The sequence below is a fragment of the Phycodurus eques genome, chromosome 19 (assembly GCF_024500275.1).
Source record: "Phycodurus eques isolate BA_2022a chromosome 19, UOR_Pequ_1.1, whole genome shotgun sequence".
Classification (NCBI taxonomy): Eukaryota; Metazoa; Chordata; class Actinopteri; order Syngnathiformes; family Syngnathidae; genus Phycodurus; species Phycodurus eques.
In genome coordinates, this window is record NC_084543.1 from 9,205,043 (window position 1) to 9,226,764 (window position 21,722).

Genomic DNA, 21,722 nt, shown 5'->3' on the forward strand with positions numbered 1-21,722 from the left:
CATACATCCCCCCCGTTCTTTAATCCGGCCCACCTAGCCGTTACATTAGCAAGAGTCCTGTATAATATTTGTTGCATTTATCTACCCGCCCCGCACACACCCAAGTTTTTTAGCTAATTAAATAATTGATTGAGTTGATTTATGGTAAATAAAAGTAAAAAATTACTCAATATATTACTCAAATAAAAACACTAATATCCCAACTCTGCATGTGGGCAGTTCAGGGTGGGACTGGTCATTGTGACATCATAAAAGAAAAAAACAAAGGTACATTTTCACCTTGAACGATGGATCAAGTCAAGGGCGTATGTGTGTAGAGTGCTTGGGTGTGAGCTGTAGCCGATAGCAGCAGCTCGACGAATGTGCATTCTGTTACCACTCGCCGTAATAAAGCCAATGACGTTGCATCAGTGACTGTGTCGTCCTTACTGCTTGGTGATGGAATCACACGTATCTTTTATTTGATTATCGCCTTGGGCTTTTAAGTACACTTTTAGAATTAGACACAAATTGGGCACCAGAAAGCTGCTTAAATAAAAAATAAAAAAAATCATTTTCCCAATTCCAATATACTGCACAAGCATGCCCCCAAGTGGCTTTAAGCAGACAACGTGACGTTATGTCTTAGCAAGTGCTCCGATCTTCCAGCGATGCCACGACATCATTGTTCTTTTTGGCCATGCATGATCTCACCTTTCACCTCCTTGCAGAATTCATCCAATATTTGGCAACTAATTCATCTTTGATCTCAATCAGTTTTTTAAAAAAATGCTCATTTAACTCATTCATTGCCAGCCTTCCCAGTTAACATGGATATTTGACTTCTAAAGCGGTCAATGGCAGTGAATGTGTTAAACAAGCTCAGTATTTTTGGAGTGGTTGACTCTCAGCATCGCCACACGGTTTCATAACATATAATGTAAAATAAACAACTCACGCTGAACAGAATGTGACACATAGAACATTTATTTGGCTGTTAATAAATCACACGTGAGGACATACAGCTGTATGTTCGTCCGTGACTAACTGTGTGAGTGAAGATCAAACACTGTCGAGTGTCAACACTGCGCTTTGCCACACAGCCGTCCAAACGCTGTTAAAAAGAACCAACGTCAGCCCCGAACGGGTAACAGTCGGAGCTCAGTGCAAAGTGATTGGGTGACTTGATTTGCTACATGAGAAAAGTCGGAAAAGCAGCTCGTGTAGCAGCACCAGCCTGAAGAAAAGTCCCGTCGGCGTAAAAAGAAAAACAAAAGTCTTAAGGCACATTTGAACTTGTTACTAATTTCAAGTATCAATCTCATTAGGGTGGTTTTTGCATGGAAAGCCATCAACTTCTCATGTAAGACTAATCGGGCAAGAAGAAGGGGGGGGAAAAAAAAACAAAAAAAGGCTCTCATGATGAAGATTGACTGTGGCTGCTCAGGGCAATAAATTAGGATCAGTCCACCTGTCACTTTCGACCATAATAATAATTGCACTTGTGGTAGCATGTTTTTTGTTGTTGTTGGCTGCTCCTCTAAAAGGAGGAACGATGGCGCCCCTTGCTGGCCTCCCTCAGTCCTGCAGGTCCCTCTCCAGATACTTCCTCATCCGCAGGCAGCGAGGACAGCAGCGGCCTGGCGCCATGCAGGTCCGATGGAACACCGCCTTGCACTCCTTGCACCTGCACCACACACAGGATTCAAAGGTCAAGTTATTATTCAAAAGAAGACAAGCCATGTTTTCTTTACCATTTAAAATAGTTCTCACATGTCCTGTGGCATGCTTTCATCAAAATAACCCGAGGAGCAAGGCTTTCAGTGGTGCCGTGCGATATGAGTGATACTAGTCGTCATTTGGCCAAATTTTTTCTATAACTCGCGAGCGCAAACTTGAGATACGGTGGCAATTAATAGAATAGATCTTTCTCACTGTCACAAGAACAAAACCAGAAAATCAGTTCTCTTACAATTTGCAGTTCTGAGGTTAAAAAAAAAACAAAACACACAATTATCAAAAGACACTTATTTACAGAATATACAATTGTTCACATTTGGGAGAATGATCATTTTACGATATGGTGTTTGGTTATTGCACAGATTATGATCATACAATATGTATAAAAATGAATATATGTCTCCTTTCCACAATGCTCCAAGACATTTGTCACACCTGTGGGGAAAGAAGCGGCGTTACCTGGCGGTGCTGTCGAACTGGAAGGGGAAGATGATGTCGTCGCTGTGGCACATCTGGCAGATGAAGCCCCGCTGTGTGCACAGGTCGCAGCTAAACACGTGGCTGCTGGCGAACTGGCACAGCGACGCCAGGTATGAGGTGTACTGCTCCTCGGCGATCTAGAGGAGAAAACTGACATTCAGTGCGGCACGCTACTGAAATGTACTTTTGCAAATGTAGTTTAGGTAAAAGTCTCATCAACAAGTCGATTCTTTTATACATTTTAGCCAAGCAAGTCCCAAGTCCTAACTTGAGACAAGTCATGTGAATTGAGTCCCTAATATCTGAGAGCCTAAATATCAAACAGTGCGTGCGTACCTCCCGCAGGTCCCTCACACTGTACAGGCTGCTGGACTCCAGCAAGTAGGTTCGCTGCTCCATCCTAGCGGGGATGTAGAGTAAATGACATATTTCCCACTTGGGAGCGAACGGTAGGACATCTAAACACACATACGGCTCAGTACACACCTAGTTTGGAGCATCTTGCAGGCTCTGCTGCGGCAGGTGAGCAGGTACTCGCCCAGCAGCCGCAGCCGCAGCCGAAGCCTGTGCACGAGAGACATGGACTCGGAGTGTGTCGGCAAGTTGGGATTGAGCTGGTGCAGGTTCAGCAGAGGCTCCTGCTCCATCTGAGCCAGCAGCCACAGCGCCTTCTTTGACACCTGGACAGGGACGCAGACAAGCATAAACACATACGGATGGACACGCACAAAATACACAGACACACAAAACATCCATACATATACATACATACATACATACAGACTCATGCTCATATAGCCACATGAAAATGAGGTAGAGACATGTCACGACAGAGGCGCACACCCACCTCGCGTTTATTGAGGTCCCAGTTGTGCAACATGCGCGAGGGGATGACGGTGGTGTCGCCGCGGTGACAGGAGTCGCAGTAGTACTGGCCAGAAAACTCGCAAAGGCGGGCTCGTCCCAGCGACGGGCCGATCTGCTGGGGGCAGCCTGGACATACAAATCAATGTAAGGTACAGTCATCCCTCATTTATTGCAGGGTTACATTCCAGACCACCCCCACGATAGACGTGATCTGCAAAGTAGTGCACATATATTTCTTTTTATTATTTAGATGTATTTTAAAGCTTTATGCATAATACCAATGCAATATGCATGTGAGGTACAGGTATTATTTTTGTCAACTTGGGGTCGCCATCCTCATTTTACAAGGCTGGGCCAGGACTATTGAGGATCATCGAACCAGCGAACGAGAGTTGGCTGCCTGTTCACTGGCTAAACCGTGTCGGCGTCGGTTCTGGCAAGCGGCAGGCCGTGTGTGTATGAATGTGTGCTATTGTTAATCGTTTTGTTCCCTTTGTTCAATAAAGCGATTGAAAGTGCACCAGTGCACCACTATCCTTGACCCCCAGAGGACGGATTACAGTTTGTAAGTGTTGGTAGGTTATATTAATCTAGATAATGTTTACTTTACTGTCGACATGCAGTTGTGGTAGACATGCAGTTGTGGAACGTAAGACGGTTGTGGTTTTAGCATCTTTTATTTAGTGTGAAATGATTTCACACTTTGGAGATTCTCCATCTTTTACACACTCTTTCATCCTGGCTCGCACTTATCGCTCTGCAGTTGGAGTCCATGTGGAAAAAAATAATCACAGCGATGCAGCAAAAAAAAAAAAAAATATCTTCATTATTACAGATGTACGATAAAAAAAATCCCTGATACAGTGAACGCTGCAAAAAACGACATGCGATATGGTGAGGGATGACTTTACAGTAAGTGCACGACTAAAGATAGTTTGCAATATATGTATCAGTATTTAAAAAAGAATGATATCTAAATAGGCGGAGACCGACTGGTTAGAGCGTCAGCCTCACAGTTCTGAGGACCCGGGTTCAATCCCCGGCCCCGCCTGTGTAGAGTTTGCATGTTCTCCCCGTGTCTGCGTGGGTTTTCTCCGGGCACTCCGGTTTCCTCCCACATCCCAAAAACATGCATTAATTGGAGACTCTAAATTGCCCGTAGGCATGACTGTGAGTGCGAATGGTTGTTTGTTTCTATGTGCCCTGCGATTGGCTGGCAACCAGTTCAGGGTGTACCCCGCCTGCTGCCCGATGACAGCTGGGATAGGGTCCAGCACGCGCCCGCGACCCGAGTGAGGAGAAGCGGCTCAGAAAATGGATGGATATCTAAATAGGAAATTAGTAATTGGTTTTCCAACTTGGCGAAGCGGCAACATACAGCATCCTCACACTTCTGGTGCATTTTTTCAAATCATCTGTAAGGCACTCATTTTTAGTTTGGGGTTTATTTAGTTTTTAAACTATTCATATCGGCAATTATAATAGGAATGTAGTACAGTGGTATCAACAAGTAAGTATTATCAAGCAATACATCTACATTACACATAGGCGAAGAGCCTCGGCTGTTAGCAGAAGGAGTTACGGAAAGTCTTCGCTGCATGTGTATAAACATGCGCACATCCAGTGAATAAGATCTGTATTTGTTTTAAGGGTAATGTTGTAAGATGTGTTTGAAATGATATTAAGGTGTTTTGGGTTTGTAGATTTTTGGCTTATATTAAGTTAAAGTATGACTATAGGCAATTCAAAATCTTTTTAGGGAGGAATTACAGTACAGTCATCCGAACTCTGTTGCGAATAGCGAAAGTCCACGAGTAATTAACACACCGCTAAAAAGGTTTATTAGGTGAACACTGCTACCTTTCAGACTTTTGTGGTACATTACCTGCACATTTGAAGTTCTGCATGTCCAGTCCTTTCTGCACGGGCACGTTGCACAGATGCACCAGCAGCGCTCCGTCTTCTTTGAGTCTGTGCTGAACCAGCCTGTACAGGTTTCCACCACCTTTGTGGCCAACCGCACTCGTCTCTTCCCCCTCCTCAGCGCTTTCCAAGTAGGAGTCCAGAGCCCTGCGGATCAAAGCCCTCCAGGAGTGCGCTTCCTCCGCGGTCTCCGCCCGCAGTCGCAGCGTTTCCCTGAGCGTCAGGAGTTTAAAAAAGTTGGGTCCGCCCAGAGCGACGTCGGGGACCACGTCCCGCACTTCCTGAATGCGGAACGTCATCCACAGCAACTTGCTTCCTTCTTGCACCCGGAAACCTTTCAAGGCTTCCAGGGAGAGTGAGAATACGAGAGGCATCCACGAGCGAGCGTCAGCGTCCGGGCAACAATACAGCACCGCTTCTTTGATGGCGTCCCTTTCCAAATCTGCCACACGAGTCCAATTGAATTCGGGAAGCGGCGGAGGCGAGGAGCTTCGCTCAGGGCTGCACGAGGTGGACCACGGGAAAGAAACGCTGCCGTCATCCACGCAGTTCTCGCTGGGCACCTCCAGAATCTCCCACTGCTCGTCTACGCGGGACACAGGCCGGCATTTGTTGACCGCCTCCACGACGCGGTCCAGCCAGTCCTCCGCTTCGTCTCGGTTAGCGGCGCGCAGGTGTAGCCGCTTGCCGGGAAAGGCCAGCTCGAAGCGGCCGTCGGGCGAGGCGAGGCGAGCGTCCTCGCACCGAAGCAGAGAGCAGTTGTCGCAGCACGTGCGCTCCTCGGCATTGAGGTAGAGGCGGAACTCGAAGGGTGACAGCTCGCAGTAGTGGTCCCGCCACATCCCCATGGCGCCGCGACGCTCCAGGTGGCCGAGCTTGAGCAAGCCTCGGAACGGGTTGGAGAGGCCTTGGCGGAGTGGAGGCCAACATGAATGAGAAGTGTTCTGTACTCCGCTTATGGAAATACAGCGGTACCTTGACTTAAGAGTTTGTTAGTTTCATTTCATAACCAAGCTTGTAACTCAATTCACTCGTATATCAAATTACAATACCATTATTTCTAAAGAAGCTGATGCAAGTTCATGTTTGGGGGGTTGGGAGGGGACATGCTTGATGAAAAACTTTCAAAGTTTGTTTGGCAGGTGAACTAAAGCAAAACTTATTTTGAATGATGTTATTGTATGTTGCCATTTCGTCCCACCCTAAAATCAGCTGATGTAATTCTTAGCCACTGGGGATGACATCACCCGCCCATCTCACTTACTCAGGTCATGTCCGGAAAGAGAAAACATATTGCCAAACAGTTGCTCTGGTGTCACGTGAGGTCATGGCATTTCAGCAGCTTAGTTACCCATTTGCCGGCGATGCACAACGCTTGGTGGCGCCTGTGAGTCTGCAGGAGCAGCAGGAGGAGAAACAGGAGGAGGGGGCGGCGGTTGCTCCTCGTGGTCTGATTCCTCGTCCACACGAGGCTTGTAGATGTCTTCCTCAGAGATCCAGGAGCGACAGCGCTGAAATAAAATAGGCAAAATCTATTATTTTAGTGCATTAGTTTGAGCAAAACACGTTTCATATTAATTCATCTCATTGACTAATTGTTTAATTTATCAATCCATTTTACGAATCGCTTATCCTCATCAGGGTGTGGTGGCGCCTTGCAGTGAATTTCAAACCAGGACTACCATGACTTGCTCAGACTGTCGGCAACCATGCTGAGCTCATACAGTAGCTAGGTCTCATCAAGCCCTTGACTAAAAACAGCTGTCGCATGATTGTACGACAAAGACAATAGGGGAGGGGCAGAATAAATGTATACGGCACATAAAGCGAGTAGAAGGTAGTCACGCCCTGTCTTGAATCCTGCGAGAGTCAGAAAGGTTTTGAGGTGTTCACTCACCATGAGGGAATCTGACGACAGATTCCTGCAAAGGACACTCTTGCCTCCTTTTTCTCCGTGGTCCAGCTCGGCCTCCTCTGGGACCGTCGGGACGGCAGGCTGCGCATGGTCAACGTTCTTCTGGTGGGGTAATGGTGGGTCAACGGGCGGCGGTAGTGGCTCTGTGTCTGAGAGAGCGGGACTGGGCGGCTGGTCGCTGTCGGAGAAGTGATCAGCGCCGGTGCTGGAGACAAAGGAGTCTTCGCGCATGGAATCCTGACTGGAGTTGCCATTCTCCTGCAGCTTGGGAGCCGATCTAAGGAGACAAATTCCCATTTGACTACTTTCCTTTTCATGCTGGCGAGTAATTAATCTATTGATTAATTTAGGTTTATTAGGATAATTTATTTAGTTTTAACATTTGTTTTCCTAACTTCCTTGGCTCGAAGCCCATCCCCGCTGACGTGCACACATGCTTCTACTAACAACATCGCTGCGAACAGAAAGGAGCTAGTTTACAAAAGCAGTTAGTTTTGCCAACTTCGCAATTTGGTCACTCAACTCAAGTTGAGGAAACAATGTTAACTAAATAATCACAAGGTGTTTGGCCTTGAGCAGAGCAGCGCTCCAGTGTACCATCATCAATGTAACAATATCAAACATGGGTAAAAAAGTGGACGAAATAGAATACCTTTAAAACAACAGACCAATCATAGTACTCAAGAGGAAAAACGACACGCTCAGTTGGCATCTCCATACCCACAAAGAGTATAAAAGACTAACTAAATAAATCAGTTCTCCCTCCAGGAAACTTGGGTCATTGAACTCTACAAGGGAATAAATGCTCTTTGGACTTAACTTTGCCAGATTCCAGCGTTTACTTTTGAACTGAAGAGATTTCACTGAAAAGACAATTTTTTAACACCCAAAAACTTTGGTCTTTCAGACAGTGAGGCTCGGCCTTGAGCTGGCCATTGACTGGGTGACGAAATAATGAAAAAAGCTAGAAACAAACTTTTTTCTGGTGAAAGAAGAGCATCTCCTCCTTCTTTTACTAGTTTCAGTGCTTATATTGTGACAGAACACAATATTCTGTGGATCTTGAAAGATCAGTCAAAATGCTCTCAAATGGCTGGCAACAGGGAACTCTGTTTGGAAAACAACTGGCAGTTTAGAGGTTAAGTTAAGAAGTTGTGAACAAAAATGTTTTGTGTTCTATTCTTTACCTTCCGTTTACAACCAGATCTGAAAATTTGAAGAAAATCTGAGAGATAACGGGCAAATTCTTGGTTGATTTAACATAGAACGACCCTTTAGTTCAGTGATTGTTGGCAGAAAAAGCTCTTCCACTAGATTGTAATTCATCTGTGTAACCACTTTTTGTGACAGTTTGGTTTGGTACTGTGAGATTTTTTTCTAATGTAGAATATGTGCCTTGGCTCAAAGTTTGAGAAACGCTGCTTTAGTAAATGACATTATACTTACTCTTTCAGGGGCGTCTTGGTGCTCCCGCCGAGGTCGCAGGACGGACCATTGCTCCCCCGCGGGGCTGCGGGGGTCCTGCCCCTGGAGGAGGCTGTCTGAGCTCAAAGCTGGAGGAGAGCTGGGAGGAGCTTGTGGTGTCGAGGCTCAGAGTGGACGAGTTGAGCGCTCCGGCGCCCCCGCCGGAGGCCCTACCAAGCGGGGGCCCCGGATCGGAAGTCCCCGACAACTGTGACACCGTATCCCACGAGTCTTTGCACACAGGCTGATTACCTCGACCGTTGAGGGGCGGGTCCGGAGTGTCGGCCGGCCACGGGGCACAGACTCCGGCGAGGCTGAGCGGCGTGGTGGTCCACTGGTTGAGGACGGCAGACTTGTACGAGAGGTTGAAGGTGAGTGAGGCCAGGCCTTGCAAGTAGCTGAGCAGCACCTCCCGCTCCTCGCCATTGAGCAGCAGAGCGCCGGGCTGATAGTGCGCCCGCAGCTTGGAGCTCTCCCGGAACAGCGACAGCAGATAGCACTCCAGCAGGCCGTGGTTGAGGGCCAGACGCAGCCACGCACGGCACCTTCCCACGTCCGTGCCCACGAAGTTGATCTTCTCCAGCTCCGTGATCACGTCGCTGCAAAATGGATGGAGAGGACAAACATGTCTTTACTAAATAAATATAAATAGGACTTGATGAAAATACAACTTTTTATTGGGGGGGGGCTAAATTACTAACCAAAACTATCTAAAAAATAAGAATTTTTATCTAGAAAAAAATAGTTTTCATCTCAAAGAAAGATGCCATTTTATATTGAAATAATACACCTTGTAATCTACAGTATTGCATAATACTCACAGCACAAAGCAAAGGTGCTGGTGGTGGGACTTACCGGTGGGTGACGGTCTTAAGGAGGCTCCAGAAGAAGGGCTGCGGGAGAGGTCCGCGATCACCCTTCCTCCTACGGCCCCCGGCCTCGCAGCGGATGTACTTGCCCTTGATGCCGTGGATGAAGATGGCCTCCAGCGCGCAGCAAAGTAAGTTGGCGTCACAGTCTTCGCTGGTGACCACCGCATCCGACGTCACGTAGCGTCTCTGCAGGGCTTTGAGCGACTGCGCCAGCTTCTCTTTGATCTGTGTGACGGTGAGACAGGAAGAAACGTTACAGCCACTTCCTCTTTGTTTATTTTTATTTTTTTCCAAAGGAAAAACATGTGCTTCTTCTTTGCAAACTGACGAATGACTTTGAGAGGAGACGCGCATGTGCGAGCAAAACATGCTGGAGGGGAATCAATGGCCTTGTGCTTATTATGCAACATTGTGGCCCCAGTGGCTACGGTCACATGATGCCGAGAAAGACCGTGAACACATGATCAATGCAGGGCAGTTAAAGACAACTCTGTAATTATGTCATGTTGCTCACTCCAAAAAAAAAAAAAAAAGAGCTGTTAGCTGGATGATACAGCCTTAAAATAAAATCACAAAAATCAGATTTCTGAATTTAATATGTTATAGAAAACGCAAATGACAATGCAAATACTCAAAACAAGTTTTTCTTTTAGTTTTTTCACATTCTGGGATTTGCTTTCATTCTGCTGATACCAAACAAGCTATGAAATATAGCTTGTTTGGCCCAGTATTGACTTGCATCTACTTCCACAGAAATAATTTAAAAAGCTTTAATATGATTGTAATTGAACTATATCACATTAATTTGACATTGCTGCATGAATAAAGCCCTTTTTTTTTTAGAGCAAAGTGTATTTTCTACAATAAAAGGCAGAATATTACAAGAATCAAGTTTTATTTTTTTTCCCCCCACTTGTTAAAATATGACATTCTTCCCCATATTAAATTTTAACTTTGACATCATAGCATTACACCATTATCTTGGGAAACATAACTTTCTTCTCATAAGATTTCTTTTTTTTTTTTTTTAACAATAAGCAACTTTTGAATTCACGTGGTACACGTGGTAGCGTTAGGATTAGGGTGCTTGGAAAAAGTTATCGCCTGTAAGTGCTCCCCGAGTCCAGAAAGTTTGAGAACCCCTGCTCCAGAGACCCACCTTTTGGAACATAAACAATTCAAAAACCTTTTTTTTTTTTTAATGTTCCCTTCAAATAACAAAATAACTACATCTCATTGCTAAAATTAAAGACTCCTCCTCTAATAGTGTGTCTATTCCTGCCTCTCTAAACAGATTGATTACCTGTTAAACTAATCCCAATTACACGAACAACAAAACGGATGGGAAGGCAAGAGAGCCAGGCGCTGTCACAATTTCTGTTGACGTTTCTACTGCGAGAACTGTCGTTGGAAAGGAGCGTGGCATTGACATAGAGACTAACCTGTTTGACATGTTTAGCCTCCTGCGGTGCATCTGGCGTTTGTGTGGCTAACATGACGCCTCCGCGGTGCTTCTATTCCTGCATGGCACGCTACAATGGAAGATCACATGCATGCACACACATAGTCATGACACCTCAGTCCAAACCGCTCCAGTGACTCTCTCAGGACAGAAAAATGTGATTGACAGTTAGCTTCTCCTTCCTCACTGGTATCGTGCCAGTGAGCTACTCGTACCTTTTCCATCGAGAGTCAGTTTTTGGAACATTTTCTTAAACCTCCCCGTTTCTCAGGAACAGCAATTTGACCCAGGCAACGATTGTTAAATTACCTGAAAAAGTGTCATTTCCATCTCAGTACGGTTGGGTAATTAACACATTTTTTAAGGTTATTTGACAGGATGATATATTTTATTTTTCTTTCATTGATTTTTTGCAGCTTCAGTAGTTAATAGCTCATCCCTGCTGATGTGAACTGCTTGCACGAAACAACATGGCTGTGACTAGAGAGGAGCTAGTTTACTAAATCAGTCAGTGTTGCCAATTTAGCGACTTTTCCGACCCCTCTAGCAACTACTACTCAAAAATGCAACTGCAGACTTTAATTCCGGCTAAGAAACGAGTGCAACCACCTTTACATTGTATTCCATATGACAAGAAATGAGCTAGATGATCTGGATGACCTAGAGCTCGGTGAAAGGCAATTAGAGGGTGAATCGTGTTTAAAATCGACAAAGGCTAATCTATACATTGTAAAAGAGCAGTGATTTATCAACATGTTGACCAGAGGTATGTGCTTCTTAATATTGCTGAGGTTATCTGTCTCACCCGCAATTAATGGGGGGGGGGGGGGGGGTACTCGTGACCAGTTCTCTCTAGAACAGCAATTATGTCCTTCTGGGTATGTTTAACCTCGTCAAGGGTCGTTTATTGATCCACACGTGTCATAAATGCGGAAGGGGGGAATCACAATGCACATCCATTACTAACCATTTCACTGCAACGATAGTAATGAACCACGAAGTATTTATTTAACTTTCCAATGGGTCAATTTGCCTTGCAGCATATGGGGGCGGGGGCGGAGGGGGGGGGGCGTGAAAAGAGTACTTTAGCTCACGTGACAAGCTGATTAAAGCCCCAGTGAAGCAGAAGAGTCCAAATCACTCGCTGACATGATCCACTCGAGATAAGGCCTCTCATAATCACAATCATTTGACATTTTAGAAAGAATTCCAACACCCAAACGAGTTCGTTTAGCTTAGTTTACGTCTACTTCCTGTAACGTCTAGTAACTTGTTACTCATTTTAGCCACTGACGACAAACAAAAGTTAAAATATTAGAACACAAAAACACACCCACACACTTAAAGAGCTCACAGTAGCGTTAATAATACAGATTTTAAACTAGCCGAGAAGCTACTTGTCAGAGCTAGCTTACCGAGCTGCCGACTTGACTTTCCATTCAGGTCTAAAGACAGTCAAAAAGTGCACAGCAAGCAAGAGGACGCCGGGTCAAGTCAGTCCGTACACGTTCCTGCCATCGTCCCACGCCCGGAAACTTTTCAAAAAGGAATTAAATGAACACCGACAGTCGAGGCTTGTTTACTCCAGACGGGAACTGAGTGTACTGTACGAGTGAGCGGAGAGGTGCATCATGGGAAAAACTGATGGTATATTCAATGCCCGTTGGATTTTCCTGAATCGCTAGAACTCCAGCTGGAAAATGTCCCTCGTATTTTCCTCATCGCGTTTAGAAATCAACTACATGATTAAAATTGCAACTTAATTGAATTATACGGCTAAAACACGCACATTTATACCAAGTGAAAAAAGGTGTCTTATATTTTTTGAGTAATATAGAGGATTACGAGTATCCGCAAATGTAACGCGGCGTCAGAGGCTCAACACGTGAACCAGAGTGAATGTACGTTCATAACGATTCAGAATCAGGATCAGAATCATGTTTATTTGCCAAGTATGTCAAAAACACAAGGAATTTGTCTCCGGTATTTGGAGCCGCTCTAGTACAAAAACAGACAGGCATTTGACAGAAAATACTTTTGAGCAAAAAAAACAAAACAAACAAACAAAAACACAGTATGGAGAGTCACCGAGCAATGAAAGGTTAAGGGTAATGTGGTAATGCCAACACATTATTTTTCGTTTTTGGACAATAATTGAATGTTCTTAAACTACTATATTCCCAGTTTAAACATGCTTCTCGTTTTTATATCAAGAAGTATATATATGGAAATATATATCACCTTTACATATATATTTTTAAAAAATATATTTGATTCGTATCACGACCTACTGGATTATCTTGATAAAACATGCAAAGCAACATCGAATGTGAAAGAGTCTTAAAGAACCTTATTTTTGTGTGCGTAAAATTGATGTGCGTATGCAAATGCAGCTCCGGCGAAGCTGTCATGTGACCACTTGTTTTTGGCCGTTTATTTTACTTACGCACACACATATATATATATATAAACAAACAACTTCATTTTTGTAGTTAAAATATACTTTTTGTGAAATTTGTAATAGAGTAATGCGTACTTGACAATCTGAGTTCAAGAAATGGCTGAGCCAGTGATTGTCTTCACTTTTTAAATTTTAAGGCCTGAGTTACCTGAATTTTTTCCAAGTCTATTTATTTAGTTTACAGTGTAGTGAGCAAGCTGAGTTAAATGAGAAGTAGAAAAATCTGAATCTATACTTATCCAGTGTTTACAGTGTACTTATCAAGCGCGCTGTTAAATCAATGGTTGGCGAATGATTGGCATGTCTTAGAAATTCTGAGGGAACGAGTTACCTGAGTTGTTTTTTTTTTTTTTTTCACGTAAACTCTACTTACAGTGCACACCAATTAAATGCACGACTAACAAACGAATCGCTACTTCTTCGGCCCGAATGGGAAGGTATTATTATGTATAACCCATCAGTGTCATTATTTACCTCGGTCGATAACAAATCCTACTTTGCACAAATATTACTTCAGCATAATTAGACAATTTTACTAGCAAAGTCAAACATGTTCATATGATTTCTTTCCTGTTTAGATTCGATTCCAATTTCTTTTAAACCCCACACAATGCTGCTTTAAAAAAAAAGTGTGTTTTAAAACTTAACACCATTCCGATTCTGAATCTGAATGTAAGAAATTTTTTTCCCCCTGAGACGTCATCGGAAATCACTTCCGTTCTATTAACGGGGAACTCGCTTTGTGCTATCATCCTACTACTATACTGCAAGTAATTTGACGCGCCGACAGCCTTAATAACCCATTAAAAAATAAAAACCTAACTATTATTAATAGGAATCGAAACTCCCAATACGGATCACAAGGCTTCAAACGTGACATATGACTTTTTATGAACGAAATCAAATTTCAATCCGAATTCGGTGAGGTCACTTGAAAAATGAAATTCCTTCCAGTGTGATTCGTCCGGCTACAGATGCACCTATAAAAGTGCGGCATAAAAATTGGGCGGCAGAACTCAAAATACAAACTCGACACCTTACGGGCCAAGACGATGGAAATAAATCCAACTATTGCTCAGATAATCGTCGCCTTCCTGCTCTGGAGCGCAGTGAGCAACGACGCTGATGTCTCGGGATGCCCGTGGATTAAAAACGAATATAACAGATATTATGGCGAATCCCTGAAGTTACTGAAAGAAATGGTAAGCTCAATGATGAGTGACGAAGGAACTTTGTTCAAAAAGAAAACATGTCTTATTAGTCGCGTTTTTTTTATTATTATTATTGACATTATTTTATCATGTAAAAATAATAGTATCAGAATTTCTGGTGGGAAATTGAAAGAATGTTCTGGAACAAACTCGTCTTACTTTATAGCGACACTTTTCAAGCCCATTTGAAGAAATCGTTTTTTTTCTAGGTTACTGTGCGATTATACTGTATTACATTATTATTATTATTGTGACACTTTTTACATTATACGGTTTTTACACGTCTCCAGTGTTTTTATCGATGGCTTCGCACACCTCCGAAATTCAGGCAAACTCGCCGAACACGTCGAAATAAAACCCAGTCGGTTGCAGATGTATCATGAAATAGTCACGTAGAACGCTGCTTCTTCTTTTTTTTTTTTTTTTTGTCTTTATTGCAACCAAGTGCTTCTCAACCTTTTCAAAACACAAGCTAAAAAGTGTGTGTTTTAAGCGTTAAGTCTGGCCGTGGTTTAAAAGTGGCTCTGGATCTGCACCCACCCAAGCGGTGGTGATTATTCTGTAAATTGTGACGTCATTGAAACATCGAGAATGCTTGTTTAATTTCACACGTGGTGGTTGGGCAAACACTGAAGAGAATCAACTCTCTGGATACAAACATTCAAAAGTATTTTCCATAAAATGTCCCCTTTAAGAACATTCTTGTGATTGTTGGTGAACACTTACTGTTTTGTGTGCAGGCTGGTAACAACACGGAGGATCTCAAGAGCCCGGTGGTCTTCCCTGGCAAACTGTACGAGCGAGCCGCCAACAAGTCGGTAAATCATCCCTTTGAAACGTCCACAACAAATCTGTCTATCCATTCCCTAAAGAGCTGGAGCATAAAGTTGTTGATGAAACAAATCTCTCTGATAATCAAACAAGGAAATTCTCTCAAGAGGGTGATTTTGATTTTTGAAGTCGTCACCGTGTGATGTGACCGCCCTCCTCCCCTCCTCCTCTCCTCCCCCCATCCCCTCCAAATCTACAGGCGTTTTCCCGTCTCGGTTTCGAGGTGCAGGTCCTGCGAGAGGTTGCCAACCTCTTTGACAATGTCCACGCATCTTCGGGGTTGGACAAGACGACGCTGGACCACTTTCTCAACATTATCCACCAGCAGAAAGACGGGCTGCAGACTTGTGTAAGGTTTACGCACGCCATGACTCTCTCTCGCTTACACTCACTCAGTCTGACTCCACCCAAATGCATCATAATCATAATCACACACACACACACACACACTCATTAACACATGCTCACAGGCAAACACACAGAATTACATTTCACATTTGTACCTAAGGTTATTATTTGTATATTTAGATGAACAACACGAAGCCACGCTCGAGCAAAAAACTAGCGAATTATTTCAAGAGACTTTCAAAGGAGGTTCGAGATCAAAAGGTGAGTTTATAGTGAATTTAGAGAATAGCTACTGGATCTACATGTACATGTACTGTATGTCCATGCATGAATGCTAACATAGTTGTCGTGCGGTGTCTGCAGGAGCACAGTGCAGAGGCCTGGGAGATGGTCAGACGTGAAGCCAAAATGCACATTTTCCGAGCAAGCCAGCTGACTCCAACCAAGTCAAAACAAACAAACAAACAAACAAACAAACGGAAAAGAAATATTTAAAAAAATCTATTTATGTATTTATTGTTGATATTTCTTTAAAGATATTTTTTTTATTTAAATAATTTATATGCTATTTAAAATGTAAGTACAAAGAAATTTAAAAAAAACAACAACAACTAATAAATAATATGAATGGATTTCTGTTGTTTTTGTTGGGTCACACAAGATATACACACGAAAGACGAGCATTATTTTGAGAACAGACTAGAATAGAATACAATAAGCCTCAATGGGGGTCGTCAGGTTTTTAAAGCAATGAATGCATAGCAACAGCTCATAAGACAATTAAAATCACTACTTTCTGTATCATTAAAACACAAAATTTAAAAAATGTGTAATAAATACAACAACAAAAAATTCAGCAATAATGTATATCACAATACTAAAATTAATGTTCTTTTTACAGTGTGTATTACTGTGTTTATTTTATTTTTAATGATAATTTTTTTTAACATTGTGTAGATAATAACACCATTAAATGTATATATATAATGGAATAAATGTTGGGATATATGTTTGATAAATTATATTATCAGTTTGAATTATATATTTTTTAATACTAGCAGGTGGATCGCAGCACACATTGTCAGTATTATTAATGATGTACTGTGTTTTGTTATTGCAGTACATATACTATAATTGTATTAAAATTTCTGTATATAATTTAGGATTTTCTTTGCATAGCAGAATGATAAATATTGTGGTTATATAACAAGAGCACAGCTCAATTAAATGGACTCGCACGCACACACAGTCTCACTCACTCACTCACTCGGTCAATAAATTGAAAATAATAGTGAATCCATTTCCTTTTTTTAATCAAAACAAGTAAAAGAAATACCATAGCACAGCAAAGAACGGCAACATGTGCAACAGCAACATACCGTTGGACGTGACGTCAATGCCGCGCGACAAGGAGCGGGAAAAGCTTCAACACACGCAACGTCCGCCTAAAAGCGATAGCATGGCCATCGAGGATAGTGCACACGCAACAATCGTCGGTGTGACGTCACTCCCACGGGGCCTCGGCGCAGTTGCCGGCCTCTGCGTACACCGCCAGCTCCTCGTACAAGTCCCCTCCTTCGTACCCCTCGATGGTCAGGCCCTGCACACGCGCACACACGCACTGCATCACGTTGTAATGTGTGCAGCCCACCTAATGTGGTGGCCTAACTCACCTCGTAGATGTGCTCGAGTTCGGGCTCCTCGTAGATGCTCTCTCTCCTTTTCAATTTCAACTACAGTCACCAAAAAAAAAAAAAAAAAGGGGACGTGAGAAAGATCGTGTCTTCACATCCCCATTTTCAGGGTGAAGCCTCCAAATGATTAGCGGTGCACATTGTAGTCCAAACTAAATTGTGTAAATTCTCAGTTGCTGTTTCGATGACTGGGACATTTTATTTATTTATTTTTTAACCAAAAAAAAAAAAAAATACTATTATACATTGATGCAATGAGCTAACGCCCAATAGTGACATGCTCTCATTTGCTTGTCTTCTCACCATTTTGCGATTGCGTTGAAGTAAAAGCGCCACGATGACGGCCAGCATCAGACCTTGAAGGAGCAAGAGGGCGTCCTTCATGTTGCTGCGGTGCACCGCCTGTGCTCGGTTGACGGGCCCTGTTGGGGGGAATTTACAAGGTGACAGGTTCAATTCAAATAATTACCAAAAACACAAGACCAAGATGAATTATTTCAGAAATGTTTATCGGGAACAATTCGATTAAAAAAACAAACTGAAATCTTTAAGGAGAGGAGAACAATGTTTGTGGCAAGTAATGGCTGCGTCCTCCATGTGAGAGCAATCTCCAGTACTTATACGTCCGGGTTTTGTGGACTAGAGGGTGCCAAGACCCTTTTCTAGTGAAGAAAAACATGTCAGCCCAAATGAGAAAAAAAAGCTGCAGCAACCTGTGGCAAGTACTGGCTGTGTCCTACACAAGACAGCAATCTCCCGTATACTGTACATCTGGGCTGTGTGGCCCACAGGGTGGAAAGTTGCAAGAACGTTTTCTTGTGAAGAGAAAAAAAATCCAGCCCAAACAAGAAAATCGCTGCAGGAACTTGTGGCAAGTACGAGCTGTGTCGTGCTGGAGAAAACAATCTCCCGCAAAACCAAAAATGATAGAAAAGGCCTAGTTTCCATTGAACTTGTGTACTATGATCACAAACATGAACCACTTCATTCTTAGAGCTTTATAGATTTCGAGGAGATTGTTGTCACATGTGGCGGCACGGTGAGCGACTGGTTAAAGCGTCAGCCTCACAGTTATGATGACCCGGGTTCAATCCCCGGACCCGCCTGTGTGGAGTTTGCATGTTCTCCCCGTGCCTGCGTGGGTTTTCACCGGGCACTCCGGTTTCCTCCCACATGAATTGGAGACTCTAAATTGCCCGTAGGCATGACTGTGAGTACGAATGGTTGTTTGTTTGAATGTGCCATGCGATTGGCTGGCAACCAGTTCAGGGTGTAACCCGCCTCCTGCCCGATGACAGCTGGGATAGGCTCCAGCACGCCCGCGACCCTAGTGAGGAGAAGCGGCTCAGAAAATGGATGGATGTTGTCACATGTAGTACAACCCACAACAAAGTCCTTATGAAGAAAACAGGACACCTGATTTAGATTATATTTTAGCAACAGGCTTTTTATTTTAACCTTATGAAGCTCTAAAATCCAAATTTGATTTTGTGGGAAAAACTACAAAAAGGTCAATGGAAAGTTTTTTTTCAAGATGGGAGATTATAGTTATAGCTAGTCATTATAGTTTCAGGCTGGGATGTTTCCTCTTTGCACGCAAAGGGTACCATCGTTCCACCCTTTAACTCCACATCACAGACATATGAAGATCATGGGAGATTGCTGTCACATGTAGGATACTTCTTTAATTGTTGATGGTACGGTTCACAATAAAGGTGGGGAAACTTTTTTTCATCCCCAAAAATTTCCACTGTATGGCTTTGCAACATACTGGCCACTTGCAGTTGCGTGCCGGGCCCCCACGTTTCGTTGATGCGGCAGAAGTAGATGCCGCTGTCTTCGGGGCTCAAATCGTACAGGATGAGGAAGGCATTGAGTGTGACATCTTTGTCGCGAGTCACGACGCCTTCCAGCAGGCGTCTCTGAGCGGCGTCCTGGTTGTACCGGGCGGCCTTGTACCAGTGCGCTTCGACCGGCAGGTGCTGGTGGGAGGTCGCGCAGTAGACTGTGACGAACCGGCCGGGCCTCACGCCGTAGAAGCGCGGCTTCTGGGTGATGGCGAGCTCGCGGCTCACAGTGGCTGAGTGGACGAAAGTCAAATGATTAAAAGTCAACTTTTTTGCAACTGATAAAACCAAATAGTCCCTGATTCCTTTCACTCAGTCAGCGTGCTTCACTCACCTTGCCGCAACTTGCGTTTCTAATTACAGCTAAGTACTGCCCTTATTACTTTATAAGGATCAACAGCGTCTATAAAAATCCTTAATGTGAAATAGTCAAATAATTTAAAAGGAGGAAAAAGGAGCTGCGGGAATTTCTGGCAAATACTGTCTGTCTCCTCTATGTGACAGCTACTCTTATAAGAAAAACATCCCAGCCCAAAAAAAAACAAAAAAGTACTGCAGGAACATCTGGCAGCCATTAGCTGTGTCCTCCAAGTGAAAACAATCTCCAGCAAAATAACAAATAATTCAATTAACATATATATATATATACATATACGTGTATATAACACATATATTTATACACACACATATACATACACACACATATACATATATATATATATATATACATATATACACACACACATATATACATATACATATATATATATATATATATATATACACACACACACACATACATATACATATATATACATATATATATAAATATAAATATACACACACACACACACACACACACACACACACTGTATATACACATTGACTGTAAAAATATATACTTGAAATGAACAATAGGTGTACGGTAATAAGAATACTACACAAAGGCTAACTTCCTCTTTCCTCCAGATGTCCAGGAAGTAAAGAGAGACCCCAAAATAAAACAAAAACAAGATAAGAAATAGTTATTTTACCTGACACGTTGAGCACCGTTAGAGCACATAATCCACACAAAAAACAGCGCATGATGGGCATGCAAAGACACACACACACAAAACAAAAGAATTAATCTAAATGCTGAAATCTGTGCATGAAAAATGGGGACAATGTGCCGGAGTGAGGAGGAGAGTAGTCACACTTTCACTTGTGCGGATGCAAACAAGAGGGCGGAGCTGCTCACAAAAAAAGTCAAACAAGTACATTTCCCTTGAGGCATAACAATATACATCTGAGTTAATACCTGTTGCTTATTTGTCAAATTACCCGTTTTAAGCATGGAAGAAAATAAGAGACTGCTGTTACCTCATCTGGATTTGTTGTTTCTTTGTTTTTGCAATATATATATTTTTTTAAATCGCTAAAGCTCTAATAACCAACCGTGTGGAAAACGTACAAAAGTTCAATGGCAAGTTGTTTTTTTTTTTTGTTTTTTTTTCCTTTTTTTTTTTGGGGGGGGGGGGGTGGGGGCATACTGGAGATTCAAGTAATTGTCACAAGTTGCTGCAGATACTTTTTCTTTTTTCGGACTGGTGTTGTTCTTCACAAGAAAAGGGTCAGGCTACCCTGTAGCCCCCATAGCACAGATGTATAAAGAATACGGGAGATTTCTATGACACACCCAGTACTTGCCAGATGTTCTTGCAGCGTCATTTTTGTGTTAAGATGCTTTTCTTCCTAAGAACATATATCTCACCACCCTGCAGCCCAGGCGTACAGTATATATATATATATATATATATATATATATATATATATAAAAAAAACAATAAACAGGAGATTGCTGTTACATGTAGGACAAGAGCCAGTACATGCCACATGTTTCTTCCGCTCATTCTTCTTTTTTGGACTGGCATGATGTTTTTTTAGCAAGAAAATACCTCTTGCCACCCTATAGCTTCCACACAGTGAGTTCTTGCCATAAACGTCTGAAGTTGCTTTTTTCTATTTCAGGCTGTGATGTTTTTCTTTGCAAGGAAATGCATCTTGTGTTTTGCTTGTTACCTTACAGCCCAGATGTAAAGATTTAGGCGATTGCTGTCACATGTAGGACACAGCCAGGAATTTCCACAAGTTCCTGCATTTATGTTTAAAAAAAAAAAAAAAAAAAAATTATACTGAGATGTTTTTCTTTGCAAGAAAATATGTCTTACCACGGTATAGCAGAAGTGTAAAAAAAGTTTAAAAAAAAACCAAACAAACAAACAGAAGTGTTAATAAAAACAACAAAAAAAACAAAAAAACAAACAGAAGTGTTAAAAAACAAAAAAAAACAAAAAAAAAAACAGGAGATTGCTGTTATGTCACATACCACGTTTGTAGCGCTCCAAATCCATCCATCCATCCATTTTCTGAGCCGCTTCTCCTCACTAGGGTCGCGGGCGTGCTGGAGCCTATCCCAGCTGTCATCGGGCAGGAGGCAGGGTACACCCTGAACTGGTTGCCAGCCAATCGCAGGGCACATACAAACAGACAACCATTCGCACTCACATGCACACCTACGGGCAATTTAGAGTCTCCAATTTATGCATGTTTTTTGGGATGTGGGAGGAAACCGGAGTGCCCGGAGAA

At 42.8% G+C, this 21,722-nt stretch overlaps 2 protein-coding genes across 2 annotated transcripts; both read right to left on the reverse strand.

Annotated features, from left to right (window-relative positions):
- Nucleotides 1-942: 942 nt before the first annotated feature.
- plekhm1 (pleckstrin homology domain containing, family M (with RUN domain) member 1) lies at nucleotides 943-12,311 on the reverse strand. The gene is given in 14 exon segments (XM_061706763.1): nucleotides 943-1,666; nucleotides 2,179-2,336; nucleotides 2,536-2,599; nucleotides 2,686-2,879; nucleotides 3,047-3,192; nucleotides 4,952-5,896; nucleotides 6,341-6,500; nucleotides 6,887-7,181; nucleotides 8,351-8,391; nucleotides 8,393-8,455; nucleotides 8,457-8,967; nucleotides 9,224-9,465; nucleotides 10,683-10,772; nucleotides 12,118-12,311. Coding segments are annotated over 13 exon segments (2,982 nt in total). The 5' UTR covers nucleotides 10,737-10,772; nucleotides 12,118-12,311; the 3' UTR covers nucleotides 943-1,557.
- A 4,552-nt stretch (nucleotides 12,312-16,863) lies between these two features.
- cd79b (CD79b molecule, immunoglobulin-associated beta) lies at nucleotides 16,864-20,557 on the reverse strand. The gene is made up of 5 exons (XM_061706409.1): nucleotides 20,129-20,557; nucleotides 19,019-19,327; nucleotides 17,551-17,669; nucleotides 17,227-17,286; nucleotides 16,864-17,153 (listed from the first exon to the last, which is right to left on the reverse strand). Exons 1-5 carry the CDS (start codon nucleotides 20,187-20,189, stop codon nucleotides 17,058-17,060), a joined length of 645 nt encoding a protein of 214 aa, XP_061562393.1. The 5' UTR covers nucleotides 20,190-20,557; the 3' UTR covers nucleotides 16,864-17,057.
- Between the last annotated feature and the right edge of the window lie 1,165 nt (nucleotides 20,558-21,722).

Excerpts from the sequence above, each read along its gene's own strand:
- cd79b (XM_061706409.1), bottom strand. The coding sequence starts at position 20,189 with ATGCCCATCATGCGCTGTTTTTTGTGTGGATTATGTGCTCTAACGGTG. Across the intron at positions 17,670-19,018 it reads CACGCAACTGCAAGTGGCCA|GGCCCGTCAACCGAGCACAG; the intron begins GTATGTTGCAAA and ends TCCCCCCAACAG. Across the intron at positions 17,287-17,550 it reads TTCAACGCAATCGCAAAATG|TTGAAATTGAAAAGGAGAGA; the intron begins GTGAGAAGACAA and ends TGGTGACTGTAG.